We start from the raw sequence: 14,442 nt of genomic DNA on the forward strand, positions 1-14,442 counted from the left end.
CAATTTCTGAGGATATAGTAAAATCTCTCATTTTGCTGTGGATTTGTAATTTTTCCTTAATTCTGTCATTTTATTTAAATAAATTGAAGATATTGTTAGATTCATACCTGATTATGACTGTTAATAGGTACACAAATAATGTGTTCCTAATTATTTCAGCCTTTTTTAATTCATAAAACTGGTAAACATTTTTGCACTATTTTATATATAATTTATGAAGGGTAGCAAGATTTCCCTTCCTCTAAATCATTAGAATTCAGAATCATACCTTTAATTCAATTCTCAGTCTTAAGTGAGATCTTAGCAAATTTACTTATTTAACAGAAAATTCTTTACCTTATGCTTTTGCTTAACACAAAACTAAAATGAAGAGATTTCATGAATTGTAGCACTCACCATCACATGATTTTGTTTCTAACATTTGCTCTGGGCACAAATGTTGATTCTCTAGTTCTTGTATAATCACTGCTCTGGATCGGACCTGTATTCCACCAAAGCCTAGATCTTCACCGTTCACACAAGTCAGCTGACACAGGCTCCACGAAGACCAGTCCTTCAAATAACAGTCACCTGTAAAACAGTTTTGTAGTTTATACCCATACCCATAGAGAAAAGCCAGCCAGACAGTAATTTTAATTCTAGCCCTATGGCGCAATGTTTATATGTAATATTTATAAGGTTTCAATAAGTATTTAATCTTTGTCAGTTTGTATGTAGTTTTATAATTTTGCATAAATATTGTTATTTTCTGAGTGGCTGTCATTAGTCTATGTGTTGCTTAATGATATCAAATGTAAACTGTGGCTTAAAAGAACTTGTCTATTATGATTCATCTCCTCTTAAGACACAACAAATATTTGATTAAAACCTATCACCACTGTTATCATTACCATAGTAAAGGAGTTCATTAAGCACTTGGTACTACTCAAAGAAAACCTAAATATACATAGAAGTTGTCTTCCAGGTATTCATAATTTCAAAAAATCTTGAAGTCCAAGGCTGATAAAGCTGGTATTTATGTTTTATTTCTATTTCTTCCCAGGGGAGTGGAGGTCAGAGAACCAATTGAGCAGCTGCAGTACTGGAAATGCTTGCTATTTCCTCTGATCTATGTCTTCGATCAACTTCCCTTTTTAAAAAAACTACTCATTGAAGAATAACAAACATGAAAAATGATCACATATCATAAATGCACAGATAGCTGAATTTTCACAATCTAATTATATAATCATGCAATCAACACCCAAATCAAGAACAGAACATTCCCAGAATCTCAGACCCCTCCCTCACGTGATACATGAAATTGTGCCATACGTACTATTTTTGTATCTGGTTTCTTTCTCTCATTTATGTTTGTCAGATCCATCATATATTTATGTATTTCTAATTTGTTCATTCTTATTCTACTTTATTCCGTTGTGTGAATACATCGCAATTTAGATAACATTCTACTATTGATGGGCATGTGGGGAGATGTAAATTTTTTCTCTTTTGTTTTTGTCAACATTTTAGTACAAGTCTTTTGATGAATTTACATATGCATTTCTATTTTGTATATATCCAAGAGGGCAATTGCTGGGGCATAGTGCATCCATGTGCTCAACATCTTCAACTATTTTAAGAGCAAAAAAGATTTAATGAAATGTACCTTTACCATATACCCATCCATTCTTCAGGACTGACTGCTTGGTGATACTGGTCAGAGTACACAGTTAATTATGACAGACACAAATCCATAAGGGGTTCTTATCACTTTAATTATTTCAGCCATATTATATGAATAATTCATATAGCCTTATATTATGCTGATGATAACTAATATTAGCACAAAGTTGCCTGGAGATCTGATTAATGGGAAAACTTCTTGTGTCATGATTAAGAAATCCGGCAAGACATGAATTACTGACTAACAGATATAGGTATAATAGTAAAGTAGAGTGATTTTTGCAGACCTTTATTAGAATGTCTTTGGTACTCCTGAAGTATGGAAAATTCTAGTAAATTTTGGAAATACTAAGGAAGAAACAGTGAACAAAAATTTTTAAGTAGTCTAAAAAAGTTTTAGAAACACTTCTATCCCCTAGGAAATGCCACTTTTGAGTTACTCAGTTTTCAATTATGCAGAAAAAACTGCAGAAGTTAAAAAAAAAATTCCTGTCGATAAGAATGTAACATAACTTCACCTCAGTGACTGCAAACTACATGGAAATAAAACACACTTTTTTATTGGTAGCCTTTATCTCTTTGGCTATTTACATTTAACATCATGTATTTTGCAACAAAACTGAATAAATCTTTTAAAGGTAGTCTGTGAGTTATATAATTATCACCCCAAAATAAACCATGTCAGGCTTCAGAGACTTAACAATAGCAAATGAGAGTGAGCCACTTCCTTTTACTAAATATACTTTTATATTTAGACCACATGAACCATTGTAATAATAAAATTACACTATGCCTGCCAAAGATATGACGACTAAACGCATGAAATGTATTTCCAAATTCAGCATTCTACTCTTTAATGCTTATTAGTCTACATATTGCTAGCTTTCAAAACTAATTATTAGTGAAAACTAGCAAGAGAGGAACCAAAACGAATAGCTTGCAATTTGTAAGAGAAGAACAACCTCCTCCTGGATTTGTAATTACTTTCATTAAAATAGTGTGTTTGCCCTGTTCTATGTTATCATGGCATCCTATAATTTTCCTTCTAATCACTTATAATCTTATGTTATTTTTGTTACTATGAGATTAGCAACTGTCCCTTCTGTTAGAAAGTAAGCTGTACGAGGACAGGGTCTGCTCATCTCCATTGTATCTCCAACCTCAAACCCAGGCCTGACCTAATTATACTTGAGGAGTACAAGTCAAATGAGTGGGTGATTGTCTTGCAGGAAGTAGAACGAAAACGTGCGGAGTCCTCCACAGTAAGGCACACACCAGTGCCTGGAGAGGATGCCAGTTCTGCTCAACAAATCCTATTGCTGGTGCTGGAGATCTGGTTGTGGAATAGGTGGGTGTTCTGACTTTCAGCTTTGGTCACTTTTTGTTGACTCTATGCCATTCAGGACACCAAAGTCCAAAGGTTCAGTCATTGGTCCTACCCAGAGTGCTCACCTGCTGCCACAGCCTCAAGGTGGCTCTACTCTGAAGCAAAACGGTTTTATTAAATTGAATTGTGTGTGAGATCGTGAATGAGATCAGGCCGGCTTCAGGGGCAGGAAATGAAACAGGGGAATTGCTGGAGCAACAAAAGATTATTATTGGCAGGTGTGGGAATGTCTAAGAAGCAACATGTTGCCTAGCCCTGGAAAGTAAGATTTTATTTTATTATCTTATTTTATATTTTTTGTTTTATTGTGGTAATGTCACTTAATATAACATCTAGCCTCTTAGATTTTTAAGTGTGCAATACAATATTGTTAACTATAGGCACAATGTTGTACAGTGGATCTCTAGAACTTATTCACTTATGTAAATAAAACTTTATGCCCATTGAAGAGGAGTTGCTATTCAGATTTTTGGTTTTTTAAAATAATCATTATTTCTTAAATTAAAGTAGATAAAAATATTCATGTGCACAAAGACCAATACTACAGTTGAATGTCCTCAAAGTCTATCAGGGATTATTTTATTTACTGCTGTATACAATTTTATTCAGTTCATCTTAATAATAAACTATTAATATATACTATCAATATTATCATCTTAAATAATTTTTTTACTAAGGAATAAGTAAATCATGAGTTAATAGATGTGTAGCCCACATTTTCAGCTTTTCCAGCTTGTATGGGGTCAATCTCATTTTTTTTAATTTTTGAAAATACATGTTATCCACTTTTAAAATTTTCTTAAATCATATCCTTTTACATAGAAAATGTGTTTTATGCCTAATCATTATTCTTTTGCTGAATCCTTATAATTTTTTTGAGATTTTATTAAAAGAACACATTTTTAAAGAGATGTATTTTTTCTTATTATAATTATAAGTAAATTAGGAGAACAAAAGTTTTACATTTGGAAATAAAATATAGGTAATTCACTTCCAATATTGTTCATTTCCAGTTCACTAATAAATTGTTGTCTCCTTATCTTTCTCAAGGATGGGTTTCCTAGCTTATTGTGACCTTAAATTTCCCCTACAATTATCCCTGCATCAAACCCAAATTCCTAAATATTAGCTTATCACTATCTGCCAATTTTTTTACACTATTTGATATACAACATTTGCTTCCTACATTTTCCTGCATGCATCCTCAACTTTTATTTCATACTTTTCCTGTTGAGCATGGGCATAAGACCTTAATTATCATGCCCTGCAGATGTTAAAACTCCAGAGGGGTGTCAAGAGGGGCCACACAGGAGACGAAGACTTCACCCCTACCTGATAGTAACAAGGCAGTGATCCCCTTTGCTCACAGGTACAATGTCTGACTGTTAGCATAGATATTACTGAATAAGAAGACAGCTGACATCCCTTAACTTATATATGCAACCCTTCTTGACCCTGGTCCTAGGGAGAAATCACCAAAGTATGAATTCTGTTTTGCTACTGTTACCTGGGCAAGGCTGGGTGCAGGTTTCCTCCACAACCATGTTTCTATTACCATCTATAATGGGTTCAATGTCAGCACAAAATTCCTCATCCACCACTTTTCTGAAATCATCCGCTGACCCATCACTCACTACACAAGATATGTTCCTTGTTCTGGTCCCTTCCCCACACTGGGCCTCCTGGAATGGAAGAAGAAATAACTAATTAGGAAAAGAGAAATAATTAATTACAGAACTCATCATTTGCATTCATCTTTGCACCATTGATTTTGATTTATGAACAGTTAGAGAAGCATTTGAAACCTTAGGGAAGAAGCCCCATAGGGCGCTAGCTACAAAACATACATTGAACAACTTATTTGTTTTCTAGCCAAAGACAGGCAAAAAATTATCATTAAAATGAATCAGTCTCTAAATGATTTTAAAAGTACAGGGCAGGGAGTATTTGTTGTCAAAACTAATTAAATGGTGGTAAAATAGCAAGGAATCTAAAATCTTTAAGAAGAAGCTTGCCATCTGTAAGCTCGGAAAAATCTTTCTGAAACCAAGTCTCTGAAGATAAAGAACACATGCTTCCATACAACTTCTTCAGATTTGATACCTGCACTTGGCACGGAGACCACTGCCCATATTGCCACCGATAACAGGGCTTCACTGGGCAAGGTTTGGACTGGTCCATCAGGGAAGGGCACGGTCTTCCATCACCCTGAAAGGGCTGGGTCACTGTTCGTCTTCGGATCATTTTTCCTTTAGGAGATATAAAGTGATGCAACTTTAGTGATATGTCATAGTTGTGCAAACATGTATCTTGTTGGGAGAAGACATCACAGTGATATATCCCGAAGAGATCAAGGAACAAGTAAGGCTCAGAGGTTTTGGAAAGAAAGACACCCAGTCCAACCCTTCTGAAGATTATCAGATTTGACTTAAAGCAAGAGGGATGTTTTATTTCATATTCCTTGCCATTAGCCTAATACTAATTGTGGTACAAACAAACCTGTGAGGCCACATGTTTGAGAACATTCTGACCAAAGAGACCAATCAGAAAGCTGACAGTTCACAGGGCATTCCACCACGCAGGACGTGTTCATCTGCCAGTTCTTCTCCAGGCCAAGCTGAAAGAATAGAGGGGGATCTGTTTGTACTTACACACAGGCACGACCACTGTATATTGTTGGTGGGGGGAGAGAGCCAGAAAGAGAATAGAGGAAGGGAGAACAAGAAAGCTGCATAGCAGAATAAAAAGATACCTGAAAGACAAACACCAAACTGTTAAAATCATAAAAGGGCAGAGGATGAATGGAGGGCCCTCCCCATTAACCCTGCATACTTATGTATTATTTCAACATTTTCAATAACCAATAGAAAAAAGTAGATTTAAACTCCAAATTGGTTGAATTTCCCTAAATGAGGAACAAATAAGTGTACACATAATTACTTTCCATTAATTAAAAACCAAGAATATTATCAATATTTACATCTTCAATTATATCTTTGGGATATTATTTTTATATATTCATGTTAATCTGTAAAACAAAAGGGAAAGATTCTAAAGACAAATCGCCACTCAAGGCTAATGACATAATGTATTGAAATAATATCAAAATCAGTTTTTAATTAAGCTGTCTTTCTCAAAAGGAAATGTGAGTTCCCAGAGTTTTTTTAATTATGAACTTTTTATGTGTATTTTTTACAAAGATTTTCTCTTCTATAACTGATCTTAGAAACTAACAGGTAAAATTCAAGTTATTTTGATGTTAAATCTCTCTCCAGATAATAATGTGCCATTTCATTGGCATTTGTGTTCTGCTACTTATCATTTAAATATTCTACTTTTACAATATATGATGAGGTTTCTAATTCTTCTATTGTAAATTCCAACATTTAAAAAGTCTAAGGTACAAAAGTAGCATTGAAATAGGAAAATTTAAGAACTTGTTAGCAGAATACAATTTTTTTTTATTGATAATGCTTGGAATTTTCAAGACCTTTTTTATTTCTACATGAAAGAGAAGTTTATATTTTTTAATTTATACAGCAGAAGATGGCAAAAGAAAAATTTTGTGAAATGTTACGCTGTGTTTCAGGTATAGGTCTTGGCTTTAAGTTATCTATTGACAGAGGATGAGATAAAAGCCATGTGTACTGCGTCCCTCTGCAGGTCCTCCCATCTTAGTCTACACTAGTAATTCTTGACAGAGTTGAGTATTTGGATGAAAATTTTTACCATGTAACTTAATTAAAGTCTTAAAAATTCTCTTAAAAGTTATGGGAGATTAAAGATAGGAATCTTGAGGAGATTATGATGAAAATAATGTGTTACATTTAAGGTAGATAATAGTTTCATGGAGAAAGAGTTTGAATCACAGAATTCAACTATTACTGGCTTACTTATTTCATTAGGGAGTTAAAGAGGATGTCTGTTTACAGTTTTTCTGGGTATCCACTAGAACTAGATATTTTAACCCAGTACTACTCTTTTCCTTACATTTATTGCATCTCTTATCTCTCTCTCTCATATTTACTTAAACATACACACCTAAATAAATTAAAAGAAATAGAATAAATCTATTTAAGGATCAAAGAATAGAAAAGGAGAAACCAGTTACTTGGTATCAGAAGAGTAAATTTCAGTAAACATCTGAAAACACCCCAAATAAAAATACTACATAAATGCTAGGTGGATTTAACTCTAATTTTTCTCTGTTGGGTAGTAACGCCACCTTTCTTTGTGGCTATTAGAGAAGCAGCAAGTGTGACCTATTACTGTTGCACTGAATGTAGGGTTTGCACACTCAAATTTTAACTCCTTTGGGATAGTGTTTGCTAGAATGTTAAAATTTGAATCCCTATTTGTAACTGCAGTATTCGAATATTATAATATTTTCACATAAGGGTAAAATTATATAGGTTCACAGATAATTTAAATTATTTTCCAGGTTTTTACTCATATTTAAGAGATCAAGACCCTATTTATAGATTTGTCCTTTAGTCATATGAAATAATTTAAAATTGGTCATGTATGGTTTCGGTTCAGCTTTCAAAAAGCTCTCAGAGCTATTTATTTTACTTTTAATTCTGACCCATGGGGGCATTTATGTGTACATTTTCAAAATAAAAAGGGACATATTAATTAACTAGAAGTAGATCACAGGAAGCTCTCCAGCCAGTATGTGACTGTAATAGTCTTCATTAATAATAATGTTATTTTTTATAATAGTGATATCATTTCGATGTCATCAGTTTCTAAACCAAAATGATTCAAGTGTGAAATTTTCAATTACTTAAATCTAAGGTACAAACAGACTAAGTTATAAGATTATAGAAGGCAGCATTTACTAACTACACAACTTGTGTTTAAAACAGATGTGTTCTTGGCACATGTGGAAGCTCTGCTTCCATGGATAGAGATATAAAAACGTTAAGTTAGGTCCACATGATAAAGATATCAAATGAATTAAAATATTTTCATCTAGAGTTTTCCTTTAGGAGTTGGAGCAATTTACTGTGGGCTTAAATAATAACTCCCAGGATGTGTAAACAGAAGTCGTGGCAACTATGTCTACTGAGCTCTGATGATGTGATAAGCTCCTTCTGGTCATTCCAGATCTGGTTGGTATTTGACCCTGTGAATCTCAGACGTATGGGGAGTCATAACTTGGCAGGAATGTGAGGACCATTTTGGTCTAGAAATCAGAAAAATTATCACAACATGAAATGTGTTTCATGAAAACCAAAAAAGGCCAACAACTATGTTTCCTCACATTTCAGAAGCTCATATCTAGTTACGACGATATTATTTTATCAATTAGAGAATTACCAGTACAATTCTCCATACCTAAAAGACAATAATGGCACACTCCATTCCTTTGTTTGAATTCCAATCTCTCTCTTAATCAGACCTGAGTAATTAGACTCTCACAGCTGAGTATTAGATCCTAATATCAAAACCTGCCACCTAACCACATGTGATCAATGTTTAGCAACAAAGAATAAGTGATGGATCTTGGCAGGTGTCCCAGGCACTACACAAAATTCATATCAAATTACAAAAGATGATGAGTAGTCTGATTAAGATTTATTGCCTTTATTCACCTTGATTACTTATTGTTCCCCAAGCATTTCTTTCAGAACAGGCTAATTAGCATACCTATGGGCTCCAAGCAGGACAAAATACAGGAAATTATATGTAGAAATCAGTAGTGTTGGACATTATCTCTTTTCAAGAGCATATTTAACAGCCTGTGAATAGTGCAGAAAAACATCTGCTAGCAGTAAGCTGCATGGAGCATAGGTCACTTGGCTCAGCATGACTTGAAATTATTAGGGAAGAATTTACTCACAAAGATAAAACACAGCATCCACTCACCTCTTCACAGTATTTCAGGTCAACCGACTTGCCATCACTTCGAACACAATCCAACATTCTTGTTTTAATGCCATTTCCACAAACTGCCTTCTCACTCAGCTGACATGTACTCCAGTCTGAAATGAACGAAGCCCATCAGAACAGAAGGCTACATATGAAACAGATTTCAAATGAAACTTTGATGACCTAAATCCCATACTTAATTCACAACTGCTTCCTAAGCTCCATAATCAATCATCCCACATGCAGAGCATATGGGACCCAGCTTTGAACATATCAGGAGTCAAATGGAATTGCTGGGGTTGCACATAGCTACAGGGATTATTCTTGAAGGCAGATGTCTACTTGACAATCTTGACAGCTAGCCGTTTGGCGATATTGTAAAAATGGCTTTGGTCTACAGATCAATGTCACTTAAAACCTTTTTTCCTAATAAAAGTAGAATTTAAAATCTTGGCATTATTTTTATATAACAAAATAATCATAATTTTAGTGGATGATACTTTAACTGTGTTATATTCAAATAGAACACCATGTTTTCACTTATTGTCTAAATACAGAATGCACTAAAATGCACATTTACTTACTTCAAAAATTATTTTGGCTATATTTATTTAATTCTCTTATTTTGCATCTTTTGCAAACTAATTCTTTCATCTTTTCTTACAAGGTAACATGGCATGTCCCAGAGAACCTTGATTTCCTTTGTATCATCAAAAGAAATTAAAAAGAAAAACCAAAAGAAATAAAAAACCAATATGACTGTTATGTGTCATTGTGCAATTTCTTGAGCTTGTTTCAGTGTGAAAAATTCCAAAGTAAGCTGGAATGTTGTCCCAAATCAGATGAACCAATAAAATATTTTCTTTCCTAGAATATTTGCCTTGATGAGATTAAATAAATTTTGGGGTAAAAATGAAATTTATAACGTCTGTTTTTCTAAAAATACTCATGTGTTTTTCTTTATCTGCACCTTTTATAGCACTGATTTATAATTTTTGGCAAGTTTAAGATTGCTGACATTTTTATATAAAACTGATCATGTTTATAAACTGCCCATACACCCCAAGAACTGTTGCCACAGTATATTATAGCAATTAAACATCTTCTGACAAAGAAAGACATCTTTCATTAAAGCTGATACCTGTGGTAAAAATATTTCTTTCATTTGCACCTTCCCAAAGTGGGAGGACGTGTTAAACAGGATCTCTTAAAATATTCACAACCTACTTTAAGGGCTACCGTTTGTGTGATATTTTCATTCTTTATATCTTGATGTTTATGAAAAAATAGAACAGATAAATATTTCTGTTATTTACTAAATAATAATTTCCTGGAGAGTAAACAGCACGTCCAAAAGGCCCACAGATGGCGATGAACTATACTGATGGGAACGCTTCAGGGCTGACCGACATGGGATTTGGCCTTTAACTCGGTGATCAGATGACTGTCCACATACCTGTTACATTATAATCATAGTGGTAGCAGTTTTTGTTCAGGTTACAGGGTTCCTTCTCCACAGCATCAGGGCAGGATCGTCCTTCATCAGCAGGTTGTCTGATGGGGTCAGCTGACCTTTGCCGGAAACTGCTTTGATTGCAAGGCTTAAAAAGAACAACACAGCTTCTCAGAAAGGTGAATACTCAGCCACATAGCAGCTAGTGTTATTAGGGAGAGCACCGGAGCAGGAGGTAGAACATTTGGGCCACTGGTTAACTTGGACAAGGCGGTTAACCTCATTACGCCTCAGTTTTTCTGGGTATAAAATGAAGGCGTTGGATGAGATTCTGATGTCCCATCAAGCTATAAGGTGTTTAAGATGCTTTGTGGCAAATACAATACACATATCACCTCACACCTACACAAACACATACATATATGGTCATATTCTTTATTCTGGAATGCTAGTAATATATATATAAACATTATATATATATTTTATATATATATATATATATATATATATATAATCTCCGAGATCTCAGAAAACTAATTTAAAGATGATTTTAAATAATTATTTAGGTATTAGTGACATTTGTTTTCCTAAAGCACACATACACATGTACACAAACACAATTTCGTATTAGAAAGATGGGCTTGCCACTCTCCTACACAGAATATGGTCTTCTGGAAACATTTGGTTTCTAAGAACAGCAAGCAGGTAGAGACAAGCCTTTTTGGATTTTTTCAGGTCTAACGTAATTGCTTTCTCCTTCTCTGTGCCATTGTACTTTGGTCAGACCACTGGAATTTCACTTACTGTCCTGATATGACGTGAATGATATAAAGGCCTGTTCCTTTCTACAGTGTGAGTGCACTGAGAGAAGACTTATGTTTTTTATGTCTGTGTGTTCTCCTGGTAGGCAGAAAATGCTTAATCTATGTTTGTTTGATGAAAGCCTGAGTGAGGAAACATGGTAAATTAAAAGTGAAATATAAAGCCCAAGAAGCACAATTATTCAATTAGTTGAATTTCATTCTCATCCAAACATTTCTATTGGCAAATTCTCAGGGGTATGAAATATATTTTATTAACTCTCTTTTGTACATGGTAAAGCTTCAATTATTCTTCTAAAATAATTATCCTTGGTCATTTAAAACAGAAACCAAATGGACAAAGTTCCAATTTAGTGGTTCCTGTTATTAGAACCCCTGTTAATAAGTTTAACAAGTGGCCAATGTTCAATATTCCCTACTTTATAAAAATGGAATCTCTTTGTAACACAATCTGAGACAATAAGAATCTCACAATTATAAACATGGTTAGACAATGTAGCATACAGTAAACTATTTGGGGTAACTTCAGGTCTGAGGCTATGAAATTAGAAAGGAAAATCAATTGCATACTCTTGTGAAACAGTTGATTTTTTATTGCAATTTAACCTGTATTAAAGTCGACTGCCAGCCCTGTTTTGCTACTGCTATATCAGTTGGCTGTCAAATCAGCATCTTTAATAATGTTAATATTGAGATGGAAAATCAATTTCTCCTTGTAAAACATACACCATAGACTCTCCTTTGAAACTGTTCTATATAGTATTTCAATGAATTATCAACATTACATATATATTTTCCCATGCTTTTAATGCTGTTTTCGAAACATACATTTTTTCGAAGGTGCCTAAGGGTAAGCCAAATGTTCTACGTAAGCAGCAAGTTCTGTTTTAAATGACTTTCTTCCCAGTGTCCCTTGGAAGATCCCCTGCTGGCTGTTGAAATCTAGAAGCTTTGTGTGATTTGAAACTCTCAGCTGGCTTTCCAGGCCCAAAGGACACAGAGTCAGTGTGCAAAAAGAGATTCACTGATGCGTAGCTTTCTTCTTTCTACTCAGTCTCTTACCCAGGATCTTTTTCTTTTTAGTGTTAACACTCCTGCTGCAGTATCCCTACTGTGTGAAAGATTATTTCTACCATTTAAATAAAATGGATTGGGCAAAAAGCAAGGAATGACAATAACCTGACACTATTAAAGTACTTTTACTAGTATTCACTCGTTTTCCCTTTTACCTGGAGGGAATCATTATCACCACTGCAATTTTTTAACATGCTGTGTGCTGTGTATTTATAGGGAAAACTGAAGGCCTTTTGTGACAGGATAGGAGGATGGGTTGAGAAGAAGCATGAAGTTCACAAGAGGTTGAAGTGTTCCTCTGTGAGAGGAAATATTGCTGACTTTAAATGGCACAGTTAGAGAATGAAGAGACCAAGAAAACACACCGTGCTTTGGTAAATATGGCACACAGGCAGATTTGACATTGACGTTATATTTTCTTACTAATATCTTTAAAGCTTCAGTAAAACATTAAGTAAGCTCTTTTGCCTTTGCTTTGTTGGTATAAAAAATGAAATTAAGTAAGCTCTATACTAATAAAATCATACAATCATCTCACCAAAGCACATCGAGTCCATGGACCCCATTCAGATATCACACAGTCCTCAGGACATGGTAATTTGCACTCTCTAGAGCCCAGGGGCATCTCTTCTGGGTCACAGAGGTAATCCTCTACATGTTCAGAAGGGCCATCTGCTGTATTCTGCATGCACCTAGAAGAGAACATACATATCTTCCAGAAAACACACATATCTTCTAGAAATGAGGAAATCAGGACAATTAGAATAACGGTTAATCCATAGGGCAGGTGGTTCTCCTTAAGACATAATTATAGGGGTGGGAAGCAGGAAGCTTTGTATCTAATGAATAAAATTCTCCAAAAATGGGGACTTAAAAGGATCTCTGCCTCCCTCAAATATTTGTAGTGCTTCTGCATGATTTAAAAATATATGTTTGCATGCATGAGCATAAACTTTAAATATAAGATACATTTACATATACTGTGTATGTAAACTCTGCATGTCAGGTGATCTTCCTCTGAAAGGAAGAAACTCATATGAGGCAGAAACTAATGAGGAGTGGTCCAAAGAGATTCATAGAGGGGTTGCAATTTTGGCATACAAAGCATTTTTTCTTCTCAATAAAGTGGTGTATTCCATAAAGAAGGTAGAGTTGAGTTATATATGGCGAAAGACCAGGCACAATGAAATCTCTAAGTAAGAGGCTTCATTAAGTATTTTTGAAGATAACTAGAGGCATTTATCAATTTGTTTTGCCATTTAAAAAGTAATTTTAGCCTCCCATCTGCTGCTAACCTTAAATGAAATCCAAAAGTGAAAAGACAATTATAATAGTAATAGCACAAATTTTCTAAATGTGGTTATTTGGATCTTCCTACATCTTGACCTTTTTAAAAATTGTTAGTTTTCTTGTGAGAGGTAAAAGGTGTGGATCCTGTTTCAGTCTTCTACATGTGGCTATCCAGTTTTCCCAGCACCATTTATTGAATGAGGATTCTTTCCCCCAGTGTATGTTTTTGTCTGCTTTGTCCAAGATTAGATGGCTATATGAGGCTGGTTTTATATCTGGATTCTCAGTTCTGTTCCAAAGGTCTATGTCTCTGTTCTTGTGCCAGTTGCCATACTGTTTTAATTACTATAGCCTTGTAGTATAGTTTGAAGTCTGGTAAATTGATGCCTCCAATTTTGTTTTTATTGCCTAGGATTGCTTTTGCTATACGAGTCTTCTCTGGTTCCATACGAAGCGTAAAATTATTTTTTCTATGTCTGTGAAAAATGATGTTGGTATTCTAATAGGGATTGCATTGAATCTGTAGATCACTTTGGGTAGTATAGACATTTTAACAATGTTGATTCTGCTGACCCACGAGCATGGTATGGTTTTCCACCTGTTTATGTCCTCTGCTATTTCCTTCCTCAGTATTTCATAGTTCTTCTTGTAGAGGTCTTTTACCTCCTTAGTTAAATATATTCCTAGGTACTTTATTTTCTTTGTTGCTATTGTGAAGGGTATTGAGTCTTAAACCTAAGGCATGAAACTATAAGAATTCTAGAGGAAAACATTGGAAATATTCTTCTAGACATTGGCCTAGGCAAAGAATTTATGAAGAAGACCCCAAAGGCAATCACAGCAACAACCAAAATAAATAAATGGGACCTGACCAAATT

The 14,442-nt window shown here is 34.5% G+C and overlaps 1 protein-coding gene across 1 annotated transcript in view; it reads right to left on the minus strand.

Moving 5' to 3' along the window:
• The window catches only part of THSD7A (thrombospondin, type I, domain containing 7A), a 330,982-nt gene that overhangs the window by 11,486 nt on the left and 305,054 nt on the right, over window positions 1–14,442 (minus strand). Inside the window, exons 12-18 of the mRNA XM_012638737.1 lie at window positions 12,813–12,966; window positions 10,383–10,527; window positions 8,924–9,039; window positions 5,552–5,669; window positions 5,156–5,301; window positions 4,560–4,734; window positions 397–570 (exon numbers count right to left, since the gene is read on the minus strand). Coding sequence (XP_012494191.1) covers window positions 397–570; window positions 4,560–4,734; window positions 5,156–5,301; window positions 5,552–5,669; window positions 8,924–9,039; window positions 10,383–10,527; window positions 12,813–12,966 — 1,028 coding nt within the window. The remainder of the gene's footprint in view (window positions 1–396; window positions 571–4,559; window positions 4,735–5,155; window positions 5,302–5,551; window positions 5,670–8,923; window positions 9,040–10,382; window positions 10,528–12,812; window positions 12,967–14,442) is intronic.

Source organism: Propithecus coquereli, unplaced genomic scaffold, assembly GCF_000956105.1.
Source record: "Propithecus coquereli isolate 6110/MARCELLA unplaced genomic scaffold, Pcoq_1.0 Scaffold133, whole genome shotgun sequence".
Taxonomy (NCBI): domain Eukaryota; kingdom Metazoa; phylum Chordata; class Mammalia; order Primates; family Indriidae; genus Propithecus; species Propithecus coquereli.